Source organism: Eubalaena glacialis, chromosome 10 (genome assembly GCF_028564815.1).
Source record: "Eubalaena glacialis isolate mEubGla1 chromosome 10, mEubGla1.1.hap2.+ XY, whole genome shotgun sequence".
In the NCBI taxonomy this organism is placed as follows: Eukaryota; Metazoa; Chordata; class Mammalia; order Artiodactyla; family Balaenidae; genus Eubalaena; species Eubalaena glacialis.
In genome coordinates this window covers 121,983,467-122,005,037 of record NC_083725.1, presented here as the reverse complement: position 1 = coordinate 122,005,037, position 21,571 = coordinate 121,983,467, and the positions used below count along the sequence as shown (strand labels likewise).

The 21,571-nt window shown below is 57.0% G+C and overlaps 1 protein-coding gene across 4 annotated transcripts in view; it reads left to right on the top strand.

Moving 5' to 3' along the window:
• Positions 1 to 20,557, top strand: part of AP2A2 (adaptor related protein complex 2 subunit alpha 2) — a 63,203-nt gene extending 42,646 nt beyond the window's left edge. Inside the window, exons 7-22 of one of the 4 annotated variants that reach the window (XM_061202295.1) lie at positions 2,955 to 3,063; positions 4,380 to 4,527; positions 5,425 to 5,593; positions 6,743 to 6,880; positions 7,785 to 7,967; positions 8,518 to 8,615; positions 8,991 to 9,222; positions 9,330 to 9,503; positions 12,592 to 12,752; positions 15,337 to 15,419; positions 16,917 to 17,008; positions 17,681 to 17,802; positions 18,752 to 18,868; positions 18,957 to 19,026; positions 19,171 to 19,305; positions 20,158 to 20,557. In XM_061202295.1, coding sequence (XP_061058278.1) covers positions 2,955 to 3,063; positions 4,380 to 4,527; positions 5,425 to 5,593; positions 6,743 to 6,880; positions 7,785 to 7,967; positions 8,518 to 8,615; positions 8,991 to 9,222; positions 9,330 to 9,503; positions 12,592 to 12,752; positions 15,337 to 15,419; positions 16,917 to 17,008; positions 17,681 to 17,802; positions 18,752 to 18,868; positions 18,957 to 19,026; positions 19,171 to 19,305; positions 20,158 to 20,235 — 2,109 coding nt within the window. In that variant the 3' untranslated portion in view covers positions 20,236 to 20,557. Of the gene's footprint in view, positions 1 to 2,954; positions 3,064 to 4,376; positions 4,528 to 5,424; positions 5,594 to 6,742; positions 6,881 to 7,784; positions 7,968 to 8,517; positions 8,616 to 8,990; positions 9,223 to 9,329; positions 9,534 to 12,591; positions 12,753 to 15,336; positions 15,420 to 16,916; positions 17,009 to 17,680; positions 17,803 to 18,751; positions 18,869 to 18,956; positions 19,027 to 19,170; positions 19,306 to 20,157 lie in introns of all 4 variants that reach the window. The other 3 variants (XM_061202293.1, XM_061202294.1, XM_061202292.1) reach the window with 3 other exon arrangements.
• Positions 20,558 to 21,571: the final 1,014 nt, after the last annotated feature.

Genomic DNA, 21,571 nt, shown 5'->3' with positions numbered 1-21,571 from the left:
GTTAATAGCTGATCGGCTTTTCTTTTGACCTTTTTGTCAGAAGTGCCCTGTTCGCGCGGCAGAGTGCACAGAGCAGAGCGGCTCAGCCCCTGGCCCCGCTGTGGGGAGGGAGCGTCCTCAAACTGCATTCAGCTCTGCGCTTTAAATTTTGTGTGGCAAGATCACACAGCATATGTTGTTTTGTGATTGGCTTGCTTTGCTCGACACGTGAAGTTGGCGAATTGTTTCAAGTGCCGATGGCTGGTCCCTGCTGCCGTGCAGCGTCTGTGCCCCGCCCGCCTGTGCCTTGTCTTGTCCAGCACTTAGCCCTCCCCCGGAGGTGACTGTGAGGAGCCTGGCCCCGCCCAGCGCTGGGCGCCCTCTCGCCGTTGTGATCTGGTCTGCGTTTTCCTGATTACCTACGAGCTGGGCAGCTTTGCACGTTTACTAGCTCTTGGAATACCTTCTTTTGTGAAGAGCCTGTCCAGTCTTTCACCCACTTTCCCATGGCGTTGTCTTTTTTGTTGTTTTATAGAAGTTCTTGTTTTATTTTGTTAATTTACCTTAATTTTGTGTTTCTTTTTACATTTATATTTACTTATTTTTTTGGCCGCGCCACGTGGCGTGTGGGATCTTAGTTCCCGACCAGGGATCGAACCCGGGCCCCCTGCAGTGGAAGCACTGGAAGTGAGGAGTCTTATCCACTGGACTGCCAGGGAAGTCCCCTTTATATATTTTAGATGTGAGCACTTTGTTGGTTAGATGGGGTTGAACCAAACAGAATTGCCGACTTTTAACCATTATTGATCTACAAAAATGCCAGCTTCGTATGGTTCAGCCTACTCTGTGTTTAAAAATCTTGTCCTGCTCTGTAACTTGCCATTTCAGTCTCTTATGACGTCTTCTATGATCAGAAATTCCACATTTTAATATAGTCAGGCTTAACTAATCCTTTCCTGTATGGTTAATGCCTTTGTGTCCTTAAATGTCTGAAGTTGTTCCCTATTCTGAGGGCTCGCGTGCAGGTCGACGATCCACCTGGGACAGGTGTCTGTCTCTGTGTGGTGCTGCTTTCTCCCCGCAGACTCTGCGCTGCCCCTTGGTCCCACACCAGCAGCTGGGTCTGTGCTGCACTCCCTTGGTTTCTCTGTACATCTTTGCACCAGTGGTGTGACTTTGGGTTAATTTGATGCCTCGTGGGGCCAGTGTTCCCCCACTCAACAGAATCCTACTGGGGCTGCCTTTAACCTGTAGGTCAGTTTTGGGAGAATTCAAATCTATGTAGTATTGAGATTTTCAATCTATGACCATGGTATTTCTCTCCATTTACTTAATCTTTAATTTCTCTCAAAAATGTTTCAACTTCTCGAGTAGAGGTTCTTTTATTTTTTATTCGTCTTGTCTTTATATACTTTATTTAAAAAATGCTGTTCTCAGTGATACCCTATAAATGTTATTATACAACAGCGTATGCTGGTTTGCACAGTTGGTTTTTGTATATTGCTCTTGATGTTGGCAATTTTGCCAAACTCACCTATTAATTTTGGTAATTTATACGTGGATTGCTTTGGGTCTTCCTCGTATTCCATCATGTGGTCTGTGGACCATGACAGTTTTTTTCCTTTCCCAGTCCATATTTGTCTATACTTTCTGCTTTATGGCTCCAATCGGGACCTCCACTGCAGTGTTGAACATGAGAGATGATTGGTGTCTTGTTTCTACTCTCTCGAAGGGAAGGTCTACGATGTTTCACTGTTAAGTACGACGTAGGCTGGTTTTGTCAGTGTTCCTTCTCTTTGCCACATTAAGGAAATTCCTTTCTATATCTTTGCTAACATTTTTATCATTGATTAACTGGTGAAGCCATTTGAATTTAGGGTTTTCTTTGTGAGACAACTTCTAATTATGCATTCAATTCAAATTCAATTCTTGACATTTGCTAACTTGTGTAAATATTCAGACATATTGGCAGGAAGTTATTCTGTGTGTCGGCTTCATATTGAGGTCTCTCTTCTCCATTTTGACGCTGGATATTTGCCCTTTTCATTTTTTGCTTGATTAATCTCATCAAGTGTGTAAGAGTTTCTTTTGACTTTGTTGGTCCTATTTTGATTTTTCTACCTTATTACTGTCTGCTTATATCTCTATTGTTTTCTCTACTTTCTTTGGGTTAATTTGCTAGTCTCTTTCCGAACCCTTGAGATGAATTCTTCAATGCTTTTGTTTTTGTATTTGTTTCATTGTGTGCATTTAAAGCTGTAAGTTTGTCTCTAAGTGTGGCGTTCGCTGCATGAGACGCATTCGAAAGGCAGCCTTTGTTGGCCAGCTGTGTCCACGCGGTGGCGCGGTCCTCCTTCCGCTCGGTGCGCCCGCACCCGCTTCTGCTGGTCCTGTCAGTGCTTTACACGGCTTGGAGCCCACCCACTGCAGGAGTGGCCGCGTCCCAGGTCACTCATGACCTAGTGTCTCCACTGCGAGCTTTGTGACAGGAGCTGCTCCGAGCTCCCAGACGCAGGACGTGGGGAGGCGCCGGGCTGCGTGTTGGTGGGCGTGTGCTGCCTTAGGGACAGTCCCGTGTCCAGGAGGCTGAGGGGGTGTCTGTCCTGCCCAGACTGTGTGGGACAGGCGGGTGGCAGCGTGATGGAAGGCCGCTTGCTCTCGGGCCTGGGCAGCTCGCGGCGGGGCCTGTGCTCGGGGCGGTGTGGGTGCAGGGCCGGGACCGAATGCCTCCCTTCTGCGTTTAATGCACTTTCCCGGTCCAGGCTCCGAGAACGCTGCACCGAGGGCCGGGTCGCTGTGGCGCTCTCGAGGGTCCGGTGCCCAGGGTTTGTGTCCCGCGGGGGAGGGGCGTCATCGCGCAGTGGCTCCTCCTGGGGCCTGGGCGGCTGTGCTCCTGCCCCTCAGACACAGACAGGTGCGCCACACGCTCTCAGCACACCTGCCCACGATGTCTCATCCCCTGTGCTGTTTTGCAGATCGTGACGTCGGCCTCCACGGACCTCCAGGATTACACGTACTATTTCGTCCCGGCTCCCTGGCTGTCAGTCAAACTTCTGAGGCTGCTGCAGTGCTACCCGCCCCCAGGTGACAGCGTGCAGCAGAGGCCTCTCCGCAGGGGTTTACGGCAGCGTGTTAGGGTTAGGTCTCTTGTTTGCTATCTTTAAAGTCCTCTCCGGTGCTGGCTCTTGTTCTCTGGATCTTTCTGTGATGCTGCCATGGCTCTTGGCTTTCCCCGGCAGCTGGTAGAGAAATCACAATTTTGGTACGGCTTGGGGTGATCTCTGTTTTTATGAATAATTCTGGAAACTGTTCGAAACCTTACATCCTAAGTTGTTAACGATCTGTGTAACCTTAAAGTACACATCACGGATATTGTTATGTTCCTGTTTTATTCTGAAACGTTACGTTTGACTAGTATGATAGGTATCTAGAAATAGAATTTCCTGGTTGAAGAATGCACCGGAGAATTTGTGTTCAATACTTCCAAATTGCCTCTACAAAGATGGTTTTATTGTTGTAACCTTTACATTTTAATCTTCATTTGTGTTTGTACAAGGTATGTCTTTGTTAAATTCCAGTAACTTTCCATTCTGAGTCTGTTTTATGCTAAAGCGTGAGCCACACACCCTGCGGCAGAGCCCTCGCGTGGGAGCGGGAGCGGGACCCCACCGTTGCCTCCCACTCCCGCCCGCCGGCCGCCCCCGTCTCCCCTGCGGCAGTAGTTCTCTCCGTGGAACTGACCTCTGCCTCCTTTATTCCGAGACCTGGGGCGACTCCGACCCCCGGTGGGGGTGAATCTCATCACCCTCCTCCTTTCAGGCCCCTGCCCCCCATCCCGGGGCGGCTTTGGGGGCCCTGCCCTCCGTCCGCTCAGGTGCGCAGGGCCTGCCCTCCCTGAGCAGCTGGTGGTTGGGTAGGTGCCTTAGATGTGCTGCAACAGTTTCTGGAGTTCTGGTATTTTTATTGCTTTCTTAGTCTTTTTTTGGTCCGTTATTTCTTTTCTTCTGGTTTGACTAGAACTTTAAAATTTTCTTTCCATTTTATTGCTCTTCATAGTGTTTTCTCTATTTCTATTGGTAATAGCAAGTAGAGGAAAAAACTTTTTGCCCCCCCTTCCCTCAAACTTTCATATCATGTGTTTTGTCCACATCTCTGAGATTTTATTTTCCTTGACTTACATAATCTATATTTCAGCAAAAACTTGTATATGTTATTTGTGTTAAAATGTTTGTGTAGTTACCCTGGCTGTCAAATCCTCTTATTTTAAGCAGCCACACGGTTTGAGTAGGGGTCCTCGCCCTTCGTTTTGGGGTTGTGAGACGAGGGGTACCAATACGCAGGTGGGGCGGCCGTGCGGGCCAAGGGGAGCCGGGCCAACGTCTGTCTGTCTCGCCCAGAAGACCCTGCAGTGCGAGGCCGCCTCACCGAGTGCCTGGAGACGATTCTGAACAAAGCCCAGGAGCCGCCCAAGTCCAAGAAGGTGCAGCACTCCAACGCCAAGAACGCCGTGCTCTTCGAGGCCATCAGCCTCGTCATCCACCACGACAGGTGGGCCCCGCGGCCTGCTCCCCGGCGCCGCCCTCCCTGGCGGGCCTGAGGGCGCCGTGCTCTGAGCTGCCCCGCGCGCGCTCTGGCCTCAGGTCCTCCACACCGTGAGCTTGACTGCCGTGGTCTCACTTCCCCCAGAGGGCTCCCCTGCTTCTCTTGGGCGTCCTGCCTGACCCGCTGCTCCCAGGGCCACCTGGGAATGCGGCGGGAGCACGTGCGTCCTGTAGGCTTTGTTGGTCCGAGGCTGTGGTGGGAAAGCGTGTGGAGGTGGCACAGGGAGGGGAGGGGGAGCGGGAGGGAGGGGAGGGGGTGGGGGGGTGCTCCTGCGGCCCCGCATTCCTGCAGCGCTTCCGCCGGGTGCAGCTGCGTGAGCTCTGCGGTCCATGGGGCTGGGCACCCGTAACAAGACTCTCCCTCTCGGAGGGGCCTCCTTGTCCTTGTTAACTGTGTTCAGAGGGCAGAGTAAAGAGCGAGCAGAGACTTACGCCAAGTTTCATGTAGTCGGTACTTAAATAGCCAGTAACCTCTTTTATATCATCTCCGTCTGTGCGTCTGTCTCTTGGTGTCGCGGCTTTTGTCCGGCTGTCGGCCAAGCGGGTTCTCTGGCTGAGAGCCCACCCCTGGGTGAGGCTTGGTGAAAGCCGGGTCCGCCTGCCGCCCCCGCCCCGCCAGCTTGGCGTGGAGGCTCAGGGTCTCAGCTGCCCTCGACCCTCTGGAGTCAGGGGTTCTGCAGATGCACTCAGAAATGCTCTGGGGGATGCAAGGCGCGGGTCCTTGTGTGGTACCAACCAGAGTGAGCGTCAGGCCTTGCGTCCCGGGAGGCCGTGGTGGCCGTGAATGTGGCACGGCCTAGGCTGATGGGGGACCCCTGCCCACCCACCTCTCCCGTCCGCACAGCGAGCCAAACCTGCTGGTCCGCGCCTGTAACCAGCTGGGCCAGTTCCTGCAGCACCGGGAGACCAACCTGCGCTACCTGGCCCTGGAGAGCATGTGCACGCTGGCCAGCTCCGAGTTCTCCCACGAGGCCGTGAAGACACACATCGAGACGGTCATCAACGCCCTGAAGGCAAGTGTGCCCTTCTGGGGGCTGCCTGGCCACGGGGGCGCCTTGTCCCTGTGTCACTCATGCTGTCACTCATGAGCTACCGGTGGGGTCCCGCGGTCACTTGGGGCCGTGCTCTCAGGCCCCGGGTGATCTGGCCGGCTGCGTGCGTCCCCGGGCGGTTCTGCGCTCTGCCCGCGAGAGACCACGACCACACAGGGCATCTCCCGCTGGGCCAGGCACGTGAGCAGAGTCGCAATGAAAATTAGGATCAATAGAAACTGTTCTTTTTGGTAGAAGGATGAAATATTTTGTCCATGTCTCCGAGAAAACTCACTCCTTGCAGAAGAATATTTGCTTTTTCCAGGGAATTGAAATTCCAGAGCTGGAAGAGCCAAGCTGAGGTCTTCTGCTCTAATGAGGGTTGGTTCCTCAGGGTCAGACACAACCACATCCACTGCGTTCCTACGTGTTAGAAAACTGAAGGCGGGTGGGGAAGCTACAGAACCCACTGTCTTGGTCCTGGGCTTACTGCTGAGAACACGTCTGACCCTGTTCCTTTGGGTTTGCGTGTATTTAATAGACATTTTTGGTGTGTGTTTTGAACAAGAGGCTGTACAAAGGTTTGGAATTTCGCTTTCTGGTGTTTCGAATTCCTCCTGGGTGGTTTTGGCGTCTCTTTCAGTCACTGTCTGGATGAGAAAGACTTGCTCTTGCCGTGCCTGTGGCTGGGCCCACGGCAGTGCCTCTCGTGCTGTCCTGTGCTGGGGAGCAGCTGTGCTCTTGTTTCTGAGGGTCTGGGGTGGGGCTGGGAGTCAGCACGGGGACAGGCTCTCAGGCGACGCGGAAGGGGCCGGTCTGTGACCACACAGCGGGCGGCCTCTGACCCACCCTCTGGGGATGGAGCGGGGTCGTGATCTTGGCCGGTCCAGAGCCGCCTGGTCCGAGTGCCGGAGTGAGGGGGGCAGTGGGGTGGCAAGTGAGGGGCTCTCGGGGCCCTGGATTTGGGAGGTGAGTGAGGAGAGCTTCGACTGAGCATCGGGACGGGGTGGGGGGGGGTGTGCCTGAGCCGCCCGGCTCGGGACCGTGGGAGGGTATGTGTCACAGCGGACTGCCACCGTTCCCTGCCCAGGCTCCTTTCATGTGGCTGTTGGCTCTGTGCTCGTTCCCCAGACGGAGCGGGACGTGAGCGTGCGGCAGCGGGCCGTGGACCTCCTCTACGCCATGTGCGACCGCAGCAACGCCCAGCAGATCGTGGCCGAGATGCTGAGCTACTTGGAGACGGCCGACTACTCTATCCGAGAAGAGATTGTGAGTTCTGGCGGCCTCTGTGTCGTCACCGGCACCGATGCTTGTGTGTCTCAGCTGAGGTACTTCCTTACAGCCTTTGTTGAGAGTCTACTACATACTGGATGGAAGAGTCCTTTGCTTTAGTTTTTTTATCAGCATTTTCAGTGGAGCCTTCCAGTCTTTCAGAATCACTTTGCAGAGGCCCTCCCCCTCCCCCTCCCCCTCCCGTGCGGAGGTCCCGGGAGGCAGGTGCTCAGCACAGAGGGAGCAGGGCGTGCGTGGGGGGCGGGCACAGCGGGGACACAGGCCGGCGTGGCAGTGAGGGGCCCCCAGCGCCCAGCTTTGGGGCCAGCTCTGGGCTCGAAGGACTCGAAGCCGAGGGCGGTGACGAGGCGGGTGTCCTGGAACGACGCTCTGGGGTCGTTACGGAGGGTCGACTTGGAGGCCAGAGGGTGTGCAGAGCAGGTGGATGGGGCCTCTGGGGTGCGGTCAGGAGGTCACGCTGGGGAAGGTGGGCGTGAGGGCGGCAGCGCGGGGGGCCGGGCTCCAGGTTGGCGGCCGATGCTGCTCAGGGCAGGCTCAGTGCAGGAGGAGGCTGTACCCTGGGGAGGTGAGGGGTCTCCTTTCCACAGCCCGGAGCAGGTGCCCTGGGGAGCTGGTGAGAAGGGCTGTTGGAGCAGGAGGCCCAGTGAGCGCGGCCGGCGCTTTGCCAGCGGGGCTGCCTGGGCTGCGGGCCGGGTGGGCGGGGCGGGCGGGGCGAGCGGGGCTCGCCGTGCCTCCTGCAGCTGTGCCTGTTCTCCCTCGACGCGTCCTTCCACGTCTGCTCCTGGAACCTTAGACTTACGGGCTCCTTTGAGAAGTGGGGGTCGCTTTGGCGTGGGTTCAGGCCCTTCTGAGGCCCTCCCTGAGTGGCCGTGCCCTGCAGGTGCTGAAGGTCGCCATCCTGGCGGAGAAGTACGCCGTGGACTACACGTGGTACGTGGACACCATCCTGAACCTGATCCGCATCGCGGGCGACTACGTGAGCGAGGAGGTGTGGTACCGCGTCATCCAGATCGTCATCAACCGGGACGACGTGCAGGGCTACGCCGCCAAGACGGTGTTTGAGGTGTGGCCCCGCCCCGCCCCCGCCAGCCTTCCCGCAGGCCGGGCTCCGGCACTGCTCCTGCCTCCGCTGGAGTCTCAGTGCCCTCTCTCCCTGATTTCAACACGGCGGCCCCGGGTGGGAGGCTCTCGGTCAGCGAGCGGCCTCCTGAGCAAGCTGCCCGGGCCGGGGCCTCGGGCTGGCCTCTGTGTGTCCGAGAGCAAGCGTGGGGCCGCCGCGGGGGGTTCGCGGTCTCCGTCGGCGAGGGCCGTGTGCCCCCACCCCTGCCCAGGGCCCAAGCGTCAGTTTTTGGGAGCGGCTCTCGTTTCAGGGGTGGGGTCGGCCGTGGCCCTGCCCGTGGGGCTCCCCTGCTACTGATTCCTTTGCCGAAGTGGCCAGGAGGGAGGATGGGGCGGGGAGTGCATTCGGGAGGGGCTCAGCAGGCTCCCCGGGAAGGCAGCCTGAGCCCGCTCTCCTGGCTCGTCACGCGGCTCGGTGGCTTTCTCCGGAGGCCGAGCGCTACCGGTGCCTCCTCTGCCTGGGCACCAGGCTCACCGCACACGCTCTTCCGTAGGCGCTGCAGGCCCCAGCGTGCCACGAGAACCTGGTCAAAGTCGGTGGCTACATCCTAGGGGAGTTTGGGAACTTGATAGCAGGAGACCCAAGATCCAGGTGAGTCACCCGGGGGCCGGGAGTCCCGCGTCCAGTGCCGGGCCTGTGCCCACTGGTTCTCACCCGATGGCCTAGTAGAGGCCAGCTTATGTCCCGAGCTCCCCAGGACAGCCCGGAGCGAGGGCACGTCCACTCTGGTTGACTGTACAGAACGCGGGGATTCTGGGGGAAAAGGAGGCGTGGCCGATGGCCAGCGCTGTTCAGAGGGAAGCCTGGACTCGGCCTGGAGCCGGAACGCGCAGGTTCTGGCCGAGCGTGGGCTCACTCCCCGTCCGGCGGGGACGCGCGGGGGTCAGGCTCCGGCGGGGCGGGCCAGGCGGGGCGTGAGGCGGGGCGTGGGGCGGGGCGGTGACGCCGTGCCCCGTGTGCCCCCAGCCCCCTGACCCAGCTCCACCTGCTGCACTCCAAGTTCCACCTGTGCAGCGTCCCCACCAGGGCGCTCCTGCTGTCCACCTACATCAAGTTCGTGAACCTCTTCCCGGAGGTGAAGGGCACCATCCAGGACGTGCTGCGCAGTGACAGCCAGCTGAAGAACGCCGACGTGGAGCTGCAGCAGCGTGCCGTCGAGTACCTGCGGCTCAGCACCGTCGCCAGCACCGACATCCTGGTGCGCCACGCTGCTCTCTCCCCCCCGCCTCGCCTTGGCTGCCCTGTCTGGGGGCCGGGGGCCATGGGGCTTTGTGCTGCGCTGACCCAGGGCTCCTTTCCCCCCAGGCGACTGTCCTGGAGGAGATGCCTCCGTTTCCAGAACGTGAGTCTTCTATCCTGGCCAAGCTCAAGAAGAAGAAGGGCCCCAGCACGGTGACCGACCTGGAGGAGGCCAAGCGGGAGAGGAGCGCCGACGTCAACGGGGGCCCCGAGCCCGCCCCGGCCAGCACCAGCGCCGCGGTGGGTCGCCTCCTGAGGGCCGTACCCTGTGTGAGCTCCTGGGGCACCTGGTCCCCGAGATCCGTGACCCTGGACTGTTGTCGTTGGGGGGCGGGCTGACCCAGACGCCTGTGTCTGTCGGCCAGACTGTGTCTGTCGGATGGTTGTCTGGGGTCCGCGGTCAGCTCCCACGTCTCCCCTCGGCTTTGGATTTAGAAGACGTGGTCACCCGTCTCTTGCACGACTGCCGTATAGTCCCGTGCCGCTCGCTGGTTTCCAGTGGACCCGCCTCCTGCTGTCCTCAGAGGTTTTTCACTAGTGAGCGCATCAGAGCGCGCGTCCTGTTCGCGCACGATGCCCTGAGAACGTGTCCTTTGGCGTTCGTCGGGGAACGTGCCGTTTGGAGAGTTGTGTTTCCTCTCTCGGCTCGCTGGAGGGAGCCCGGGGAGCAGGTGCGTCAGCCCGGCTGAGCAGCAGCCCCCGCGGCCCTGCGCGCGGCTCCCGAGGACCTTGGGCTTTGCGCTTGGCCCGTCGGGAGGCAGCCTGGAGAGCTGTGTCTCCCCTCCAGGACGCCGGTCCAGCGCCGTGGACGGGGCTGCTTGCACTGCCCGGCGGCCTCTGTGAGGGCGGCGCGTGCCCGCGTGCGGACAACCCGGGGCCCGGGTGGCTTGCTCGTCTGGAGCGCGCTCGCGTCCGGGTCCTGGTGCTCCGCGGGGGGCCGCTCGCCCGGCTCTGCATCCCCCTGTGTGCCCCGGGGCCTCAGCTCAGCTGTGTGGCCTGTGCTCAGCCCTGGCCTGGCCCTTGACTTGGGGCCCCGTCACAGTTGGGACCTCTCACCTGAGCCCTGATACCTTCTCTCCAGGGGCGCTCTTCGTGGCCCTGTGGCTGTGAGTTCCCGTTTGTCCTCGCGGCTCAGGGAGCTGGGGCAGGGGGGAGGCCTTGACGGGGCTGGGGAGTTGAGGCAGAAGCAGCAGGACAGAACAGAGGCTGGGGTCCCTCCTGGCTGGGATTCTCCTCCTGGTGTCTTCTTTCTCCTGTCTTCAAACTCAGAAGGGAGGCCCCGCCTCAAAGTGGCATTGAGATGTCTGGATTTTACAAGAAAACCTGTGATGCCTTTTACTTTGTGTAATATTGGCCAGAATGCCTTTTATTTAGGCTCACAGGTCACGCCAGGAGGTGATTTTCTTTGTGGCCTTCCTGGGAGCTCAGCTCAGCTGTGGCTTCGGGGTGCTTGTCTGTGCGCCTTGAGGGTGGGTGTCGGGAGGCCGCCAGTCCTCCTGGGGCTTTGGGCTGGCGGAGGAGCCCGGAGCCGCCCTGCGCCCTGTGGTGTGCGGCGCTTCGAGCGGATGTGACCTGTGCGGAGTGGGTGCCAGGCCGGCTTCTTGGGGAGGGTCTCCCCGAGTCCTGAGAAGAGGCGGGGGGTCCCAGTGCTGCAGGATGGAGCCTGCACGTGGGGTCTGGGGAGGGAGCAGGCGTCCTAGCGGGGCCTCCCGAAGGAGCAGCCTTGCTTTTGTCTGTCTGTGTTTGACTTAACGGGACAGAAGGGTTTTCCTACTTTAAAAAGCATTTGCACTGTTCTTCGGGAACCAGTGGAGACGTTGTGCAGTAGGTGGCAGAGGTGCAGTGACCCCGTCAGGCTGCGGGTTCTGTGGCCCAGGCAGAGGCCTTTTTCGCGTCACTCACAGGAGGCTCGGGGCCCCCCGGGAGCAGCTCCTAACCTTGGGTGGCCAGGCTCCCGACGATGGCCTCGCTGGCAGGAGGCTGTTGTGAGGGGCTGTGTGTGCGGGAGTGTCGTCCCAGGTGCAGGGCCAAGAGCCCCCGTGGCCGTTTCATCCAGACTCTTCCCGACGGCGCAGAAGCTTCTGATGAAGCTCGACAGCTCCTCTGGGGCCCCCTCCCCTTCTCCTGGGGAGCCCGGCCTGGCCTGTCCGCTCTACCCAGGAGCCCCTTGCACCCGGAGCCGCCCGCTTCCGGCCGCAGGGTGGGCCTGGCGCACTGCCTGCCCTGGAGCCCCGGGAAGGAGGGCCCGGCACGCAGAGCGGAGCTCTCAGCCGGCTCAGGCCCACGTCCTCTCTGCGGGACGGGACACGTGTTCTGTGACGCCTCTTTTGTCTCAACGTGGAATCCATACAGAAGATCATCTGCCTACACGTGTGATTTTGCTAGAAATTCAGTGCAGTGCTCTAAATATAAAAGGGAAATAAGTAGTTATTTATGCTAACGTAATGATTCCCGCGTGTACGTCCTCAGCATGGCCTGAGGGCGGACTGGCCAGTGCCCAGGGTGGGTGCATCCACACTCCTGAGAAAGAAAGGGCGTTGGCCTCCTTTGGCTCTCAGCGTGGCTGCCAGCGTGGCTGCCAGCGTGGCTGCGTTCCTGGAAAGATGAGTGAGTGTGTCGTAAAACCGAGCAAGATGTTCACTGCAGTGACGAAAAGCAGCTCTCGGATGTAGCCTCAGGTGACTGTAAGTGGATATTTGCCCTCAGGACGGTCCAGTGGGACATTTAAGAGTCATTCCAGATGAGTTCTCACAGGCCTGGTTCTTGCTACGACATGATCCTCATGGTCATCAGAACCCTGCACGTTTCTGGAACGTGTATGCCCTGGCAGGGGCGGCGCCAGCTCTCTGTGCAGCCGGTGGGGGGACGTCTGGGGAGTGAGCGTGTGATGACTGCACTGTTGTGTCTCCTGTGAGTCTGGAGAGTGATTTGGGAAGGGCTTTGGCTTTGTTCTTTGTCTTTTGCCTCGGATCAAAAAGCAGCTATTTAGGCACAGCATTGTAAATCAACTATACTTCAATAAAAAAAAAACAAAAAAACAACGAAAAAAGCAATTATTTTAAAAAAAAACCCTGTTCTGCAGGCATTTTATCTGCTTTTTCTCTGTAACGAAATGGAACATAGAAATGATTAAGGATGCACCCTAATAAGCTGCTTGCTTTTACTCCTTTCATGTTTTCAGACTGTTTTAGATGGTTGACAGTGACGTGCGCGGGCTTCTCTCTGCAGCCAGACACCTGTTTTCGGGGTGCGGGGGGCGCAGGCCCTGTGCCTGCCCGGCGTGCTGCCCAGAAGGCTCCACGCTGACCCTCCCCGCCCTCTCTTCCAGTCCACGCCGTCTCCGTCAGCAGACCTCCTGGGGCTGGGCGCTGCGCCCCCCGTGCCCACCGGACCGCCACCCTCCGCCGGCGGGCTGCTCGTGGACGTTTTCTCAGACTCACCCTCCGCGGTCGCTCCCCTGGCTCCCGGCTCCGAGGACAACTTCGCCAGGTAGTCTGCCTCCTGCGTCCCGAGGACAGGGGCTCCCCCCGCCCCCCGCCAGGCCTGCGCCCTGGGCGCCCTGCCTTCAGGGAGGAAGGAGGCTCAGGCTCTGGGCGGGTGAGGGAGCGGCGGGCGCCCCGCGTGCTCTCTGCTCCTGTGGGCTGCGCCTGCCCTGCAGGACGCTTGTACTCTGCTCTCTGTGCTGTGCCCCTGGGCTCTCTGATCACGCTCCGTGTCTGCCCTCCAGGCACCTATAGCTTTTGTTCTGAAGAAACGCTCTTCAGCTCACAGTCACTGCTTTGTCCTGGGGGGTCTGCTTCCAAGGCCCGCGTCCTGCTCCTCCGCTGACCCGTTCCATCCTTGTCACCTCTGTCTGACCGGTGTCCCGACGTTCACACCCCTGCTGTGGGCCAGCAGAGTCCTGCGTGCGGTCGACTTGGCCCCGTTCCCCCACTTGGAAGGCGAAATCCTGGACTGCTCTTGGCCGCGCTTTGCTGCGCGGATCCTGTCGCTTTTCCCTGCTTGCTCTGTGTCCCCCTGTCTCTGCGGATCTAAATCCGGCCAGGAGGTGGGGGGCCCCCCCTCCGAGAGGAGAGCGGGTGTGAGTTCTGTTGTCTCCGAGGAGCGGCTGCTCATCCTCCGTCTTTGTGACCACGGACGAGTTCTTGGGTTGTCTAGTTTCTCCAGTCTCTCTCCGTTCACCCCGCACGCTGATTCGTCTTTCCTGTTGCTTGTTGGAAATGACTGGGGAAGGGCAGGTTTGCAGTGCCGCTGGTTGTCCATCTCTGGCTGAAAACAGACTCTCTTTTTTTTAAACTGAGGTATAGTTAGTTGGTTTACAACATCATATTAGTGTCAGGTGTACAACGTAGGGACTCAACTGTTTTAGGTTATATTCCGTTTAAAGTTATTACAAAATAGTGGTTGTATTTCCCTGTGCTGTACAATATATCCTTGTAGCTTATCTATCTTACGCATAGCAGGTTGTATCTCTTACTCCCGTACCCCGTCTTCCCTCTCTCCTCTTCCTTCTCCCTGCTGGTAACCACTAGTTTGTTCTCTATATCTGTGAGTCTGTTTCTGCTTTGTTATATTCATTTATTTTTCAGATTCCACATGTGAATGGCAGCATGCAGTATTTGTCTTTCTCTGTCTGACTTATTGCACTTAGCATGACGCCCTCCAAGTCCATCCATGTTGCAAATGACAGAATTTCATTTTTGTTATGGCTGAGTGAGTGAGTGTGTGTGTGTGTGTGTGTGTGTGTTCCATTGTATATTATACCACATCTTTATCCACTTATCCGCTGACGGACACTTAGGTTGCTTCCATATCTTCACTTTTGTAAATAATGCTGCTGTGAATATTGGGGTGCGTGTATCTTTTCAAATTAGTGTTTTCATTCTCCTTGAATATACCCAGGACTGGAATTGCTGGTCATGTGGTAGCTGTATTTTTAGTTTTTTGAGGAACCTCCATACTGTTCTCCAGTGTTTGCACCAGTTTACATCCCCACCAACAGTGCCAGGGCTCCCTTTTCTCCACGTCCTCGTCGGCATTTGTTACTTGTGGGCTTCTTGCTGATGCCATTCTGACAGGTGTGAGGTGTTGTCTCTTTGTGGGTTTGATCCCCGTTTCCCTGATGATCAGTGATGTTGAGCATCTTTTCACGTGCCTGTTGGCATCTGTATGTCTTCTTTGGAGAAATGTCTATTCAGGTCTTCTGCCTGTTTTTTAATTGGGTTGTTTGGTTTTTTGATATTGGGCTGTATGAGCTGTTTATATGTTTTGGAAATTAGCCTCTTATTGGTCTTACTATTTGCAAATATTTTCTCCCATTCAGTAGGTTGTCTTTTTGTTTTGTTGATGATTTCCTTTGCTGTGCAAAAGCTTTTAAGTTTAATTAGGTCTCGTTTATCTTCGCATTTGTTTCCTTTGCCTTAGGAGCAGATCCAAGAAAATATTTGCTGCGGTTTATGTCAAAGAGTGCTCTGCCTGTGTTCTCTTCTAGGAGTTTTATGGTTTCAGGCTTACATGTCGGTCTTTAATCCATTCTGAGTTTATTTTTGTATGTAGTGTGAGATGTTCTAGGCTCATGCTTTTCCACGTAGCTGTCCAGCTTTCCCAGCACCAGGGGAAGGGGGAGCGGGGGAGAGGGGAGGGGAGGACGGGAGGTGCGGGGAGGGCCGCCTGGGTGTGGGCCTGGGTGTGCGTGGCCTGCGGACAGCCCCGGTGGCGTGTCAGGTGGCCGAGCCCGTGGGCCGACCTGAACAGACGTGTGTGCTTTTGCCGTGGCGCCCATGTCCTGAGTCGGTGGAAGCTGTTCACGGTTGGGCAGCACCTTCACGGAAAGCAGACGACCTGCTCCTGTGGTCGTTCCTTGGGTGCGCCGAGTCACCCTCTCAGCTTACCTCCCATCTCTAGCGGGCGCTTTTAATGGTGTTCGTTGGAATATTTGCTGCTTTTCCCTTCCCTCATGTCCCAGAGAGGTTTTTCTGGTCTTCGTGTTCTTTAAACCCTTTTTCAAAACTGATCTTGGTATTTTCGGTGGGTGGGTGGCTTTGAGTGACTCATGCTGTCCCTTGTCCCCCAGGTTTGTCTGTAAAAATAATGGTGTGTTGTTTGAAAACCAGCTTCTTCAGATTGGACTGAAGTCTGAGTTTCGGCAGAATTTAGGTACGTGTTTTACTTTACTTAATGAAAACTTCTCTTAGAAGTTATGAGGAGAAAGTATTTCCAAATCATGTATCTCAAAAGGGTCTAGTTTCTAGAATATATAGAGGGCTCCAAATCAACAACAGAAAAACAACCCAGTTAAAAAATGGGCAAAAGTCTTAGACATTTCTCTAAGGAAGACATTCAGATGTCCAAAAGAGCATGAAAAGGTGCCCAGCATCACTAATAGTCTGAGAAATGCAATCAGACCCGTCGAGGTACCACCTCACACGCATCAGCACGGCTGCTATAAAAAGCAAAACAAGTGTTGGCGAGGACGTAGAGAAATTGGACGCTTGTGCGCTGGGGGGATGTATTTGCTGCTGTGGCAAACAGTCTGGAGGTTTCTTAAAAAACTAAAAATAGAACTCCCATACATATGACCTAGCAATCCCACTTCTGGGTATTTACCCAAAAGAATTGAAAGGAAAGCAGCGACTGGAACAGGTACTCACACGCCCACGTTCACAGTCACCAAAAGGTGGAGGCAACCCGAGTGTCCATCCATTTGAGTGGATACACAAAATGTGGTTTAAACACACAACGGAACATTACGCAGCCTTAAAAAGGAAGGAAACTGTGACACAGGCTACACAGGGTGAACCTTGAGGACATTACACTCAGTGAAATAATCCAGTCACAGGAGGACAAATGCTGTCTGATTCCACTCCCAGGAGGTCCCTGGAGGAGTCGGATCCATAGAGACAGAAAGTAGACGGTGGGGCCCGGGGTGGGGGAGGGGAGGAGAGTGAGTGTTCATGGGGACAGAGCGTCCGTTTGGGAAGACGGAACGTTCCGGGGTTGATGGTGGGGAAGGTAACACGACCATGTGAATGTGCTTCGTGCCCTGCCCCGTGCACCTAGAAGTGGCTGAGACGGTAAATTGCAGGCTGTATACTGTATGTTTTACCACATTTTTAAAAAAAGCCTTCTGTTTCCCCCAGCCCCCCAAAATTATGCCCACTGACTACTGGGGCTGCTGCCGAGGGGCCCTTTGGGCTGCTGGCCCCGCCTCCCTCTTGGCACCATCGTGGAGCCTTGTCTGCGGAAACGAGTGGAGGGTGGGAAGGCAGTGCGTCTGCCCCGCAGGGCCCCTCAGACTCCTTCTCACTGAGGACGGACGGAGGTGTTGGTTTCTCATTTGATGAAGGGGTTAGACTCCGGGCCACGGTGGCGTCACCCAGGAGCCGTGGTGTTTCTTAGGCTGTGGGAGAGGCATGCCCACCTGTGGGTCCTTTTCAGGAAATTTGAAGTTCACGTTCCATTCTGAATTCTGAGTGCGTAAAGACGTTCACAGAGGTCTGTGTGGCGGTTTCTGCTGTGCTGGCTCCGAGCCCCCCAAGTGCCGAGGCCGAGGGCTCGGGGCGTCACTTGTGTGGGGCGGGGGCTCTGGTTTCCTCCGTGCAGCTCAGGAGGCTGTGGCGTGTCGTGGGAACAAGCTCCTTTGCTTCCTTCTAGGCCGGATGTTCATATTTTACGGTAATAAGACCTCCACGCAGTTCCTGAGCTTTACTCCTACGCTCATCTGTTCGGACGACCTCCAGGCCAATATCCTTGGTTCCGTTGCCCCTCGGCCCCTGGCAGAAGCGGGTGGAGGGTAGACTAGGAGGACGTTTCCAGGTGCTGTTACTGCAGCCTCGGGGTACCTTCCCACACTCATGTTGCTTGTTTATAACGCTGGTGAAGTTCATGCAGGCCTGTTCCGGCCTCCACATCCGTTGGGGCTCTGGTCTCCTTGGGGAGTCTCCCAGGGAGCTGCTGCCCAGGCAGAGCGAGTGATGGGCCACCTGGGACGAGCTGCGACCGGAGACAGTCCCATATAAACGGCAGAACTGGGACGTGAGCTTCTCCAGCCTGTCAGCCTTGCCATCCAGGTGTCTTGTTCCCGTGAGGACGGGCCGCCCGGGTAAAGTGAGGGAGAAGGAGGCCCAGCTTGACCACCAAGGATGCCGCCTTCCCTGGAAAAGCCGTGTGAAGCAGGAACCTCCTTACTACAGGCCAGATCTATTTTTATTTTAAGATAAGCACGTTTTAAACGTGGACCGTTAAAGCTAAATGTTTCGGGATAGTCATTAAAAACACACGTACGGCAGGTTTCGTCCGAGGTCAGGATGTGAGCGCCGACTCCTGCCGGGCCCCTTCTGGAGCCTCTCTGACCTCGGGGCTCACGGGGCTCAGCACGTGTTCCCAGCGTCGCCACAGCTTCCTTGACACGCGCACATCTGAGCCTGCAGACCAAGCCCGTGGACCCCACTGTGGACGGGGGCGCGCAGGTGCAGCAGGCCGTCAACATAGAGTGCGTGTCCGACTTCACTGAGGCGCCCGTCCTCAACATCCAGTTCAGGTGGGAGCCCCGGCCGAGGCACCAGCCGCTCTTGCTGGACGCGGGGGTGTCAGGCTGGGCCGGCGCGTGGCTGTGACGCGGGACCTCTGCATCCTTCCTTCAGGGGGTGTGGTGAGGACCGAGGGGTGACCTGCCGTGCACACTCCGGCGTCTGCTACAGGGGGTGTGGGAAGTGGGGGAGGGAAAGGGTGCCCGGGGTCTGGGACGCCGGGTGGGCGGGGCCTTCTTCCCCAGGCCCAGAGCTTTCAGGCCAGAGACCGAGGGCCTGTCGCGCCGCAGCGCTGCCCGGCCTGCTGCCCCAGAGGTCAGCTGCAGGGTGGTGGGCCCGCCAGGTCCTCATCGGGTGTGTGAGCCCCTGCGTGTTGTACTCTGAGCACACGCGCCGGTTTGATTATTTTTTGTGACGTGTCTGCGTTGCTTCTCGGCTCGTTCCTGCCATCTTTCAGTGACTGTGGTAGAGTGTGCATACCAGCCTTCCCTGTTGGCTATTTGTAAGGTTAAATTTTGAAAAAGCACCTTTCCAAATACGAAGTATACAGAGACCTGCAGATAGTGTACTTTGTAAAATATAGGGAATTAGACGTGCAGAATTTTTGTTTCATTCCGTAGGCGCACTGTTTTCTTTTAGTCTTTTCATGGAAAAAAGAAAAAACCCACATGATTTAAACTTGGAGTTGTAAGACACGGACTGCTGGGGAACGGGAAGAGGTGGCGCCTGTCCCCGGTGGTGCGACCAGCCCGGCAGCCTTGGCCGGGGGTGGCGGGGGCACGTTCCCCGACGTCCTCGGCCATCGATGACGGTGCGCCGGAGACGGACCAGCCTCCCTGGAGCCCCGGGCTGCCCTTCCAGATCTCTCCGCCCCGCCTTTTGCACGCGGCCCCTCTGTGCCCTGGAGGTGGCACGCTCGGGACCTGGACTCTTCCCAGCGAGCCTCTGTGTTGCTCACAGGTATGGGGGAACCTTTCAGAATGTGTCTGTGAAGCTGCCTATCACACTCAACAAGTTTTTCCAGCCCACGGAAATGGCTTCTCAGGATTTCTTCCAGCGCTGGAAGCAGCTGAGCAAGTGAGTGGCGCCCTGTGCCCCCGGATGGGCGGGGGGCCTCGGCTCTGGCTCAGCTGACGGCACCCGCGCTGGCCTCTGTTTCCCACAGTCCCCAGCAGGAAGTGCAGAATATCTTCAAGGCGAAGCATCCAATGGACACAGAGATCACCAAAGCCAAGGTAAAGGTCTTGCTGTGGACGTTCCCAGGGTCGGGACACGACCGGAGCCCTCGGAGGAGGCTGGCGGGTTCTCCCCTCGGAGAACCCTCCACCTCTGCTGGCGCCGGTGCAAGGGGCTCCTGTTTCTCCCGGTTCTTCCCACAGATTATTGGCTTTGGTTCTGCACTCCTAGAGGAAGTCGATCCTAATCCTGCAAACTTTGTGGGAGCCGGTATCATACACACCAAAACCACCCAGATTGGATGCTTACTGCGTTTGGAGCCGAATCTGCAAGCCCAGGTCAAGCCCCTTGAGGGAATCGCTGAATACGCTTAAATTTTTTTTTTTTTTTTTTTTTTTACTGTGGTGTAATTCATACACAGTGAAATATGCAGATAGATCCCAAATGTGGTAGTTTTATGTGTTTCGATAGATGTGTACACCTGTGTAACCACCGCCACCTGTTGGTGCGTGTAACATTTCCACTGCCCCAGAAAGTCCCTGGCACGCCCGCGTCAGCCCCGGCCTCCCTAGGAGGCAGCGCCGTGTGGCCCAGTGTGGGGCCCGCCTGGCCCCGGGCTCCAGCAGTCACCGTGTTGCTGCCGTGTCCACGGTGGGTCCTCGTGGAGCATGTGGCCCTCCTTTGCGGGGAGGTGCCACGCTAGTTTGCCCAGCCCTCCTGTCGATGGACATCAGGCTGCCCCTGTTTCAGGAGGCATTGAATAGGGCTGCTGCAAACATCCGGACATGCCTTTGTGTAGGACACGGACCGCTTGGGAACGGGAAGAGGTGGCGCCTGTCCCCGGTGGTGCGACCAGCCGGTGTTTTCATTTCACACGGGGAACAGTCAGGGTGGGATTGCCGGCTCATGGGGTCCGGGCACGGTCAGCATTGCTGCCCTGACAGCGATGCGGTCTCAGACGCCCACCAGCCGCGCATGAAGGTTCCAGTTGGTCCACATGCACACGAGCACTTGTTATTGTCAAACTGTTTTATTTTTGCCACTGAAAGCGTGTTCGGTGCTTGAGTCTGTCAACAGTGGGCGCCTCCAGGGAAGGGCTGAGCAGGGGGCCTTGAGGGGCCGCTGGGCGGGGCTGGCCCCGCAGCGTCTGCCCTGGCACCGCCACTGACCTGCTGTGTCCTCTGTTTCAGATGTACCGACTCACGCTGCGGACGAGTAGAGAAACCGTCTCTCAGAGATTGTGTGAATTGCTTTCGGAACAGTTTTAATCAACAAGGACAGAGGGTCAGGCTCCTGTGTCTGCGTTTTTCTTCATCTCCACTATCGTCTTCGTTGCCATGCTGCAAGTCCATGCCCTGTCTAGTGTCGCAGCCCGGGCGCCTCCCAGCCCTGCTTCTCTGGCCTCGTCCCTTCTGGGGATGGATGGGGAGCCTGTGTGCCGTTGAGGAAGAAAAGGCTCAACCTGGACCCAGCCGGCCTGCCAAGTCAGGAGGAGAGGGGCGTGGATCCCGGGATCCACTCTTATAGAAATCAAGACAGTTCTGTGGTTAAGTCTACAAATTAAAGGGAATTTAGAAGTTTGAATGAAAATGGACAGTTTTTTGAAATTTTATCAAGATGCCAGTGCTATCTTATTGATAGTTCATCTCTGATGCTCTGAGAGGAGAGGCGGCATTCTGTCTGCCATGGGAATAGATCTTGACTACTTGGATGGGAGACGGGGAAGTGGCCCAAGGGCTGATGGGTATGTTTACATGGGGCCCAAGCGCCGACCTCGGCCAGGGTGAGAGCACGGTGCCTGGGGGCTTGCCGGGGCCGGGTTCTGAATCTAGAAGTTAGACAGGGTTGTGTTCTCAATGACAATCAACAAAAACACGTATCCTGGCTAGATTTAATTCTATTTTCCTTTTTCCCAGCACTGTGTTCTTAAAGTGAGATTTGTAGAGCCGCCTGACTGAGACCTTATGTGTGCAGTGCTGGGGGGAGGGTTCCTGGTGGCTCTAGAGGGTGTGTACCTAACCTCATGCATCTTTGGGTTTCAAATGAGTGCACCGTCACCACAGTGGCCCAGGACTGGTTCCCGATTGTGATGGAAGCGTTTGTTGTGGGCCAACAGAGAAGATTTCTGGAAGGTGAGCTGGTCTCTTCCCTGTGCAGTGGCCTAAATGTGCCCGGGTCATGATTGCAGGCTGGGGTGCTGTGGACCTTGGCCTGTGCAGTGGGAGGAGGGAGGCCTGCGTGTGGTCAGGAAGCAGAGAGCAGAGCGGGCATCAGCTGGCACCTGTCCCCGCCCCCGCCCCATGCGCGCGGCTCTCATGTGCCGTCCCCTGCGCCTCGAGATGCCGAGGCGGGGCCCATGTCCTGTTAGCGGCAGATGTACCAGGTGGGCGGCAGGCACAGGCTGCAGGTTTGTCCTCGACAGACAATGTCTGCTTTCGGCACTGAGGGGCCCAGGAAGAGCTGGGGCCCTTGTTGGTTACCCTGGCTTTCCAGCAGGGACCGGGCTCCCTGCCGCGCGGTGGGGAGAACCGTGTGGGGCAGGGGAACACAGTGGCCCTCTGCCGTGGTGCGGGTCGCGGGGAGGCAGCTTCTGGGAGTCGCCAC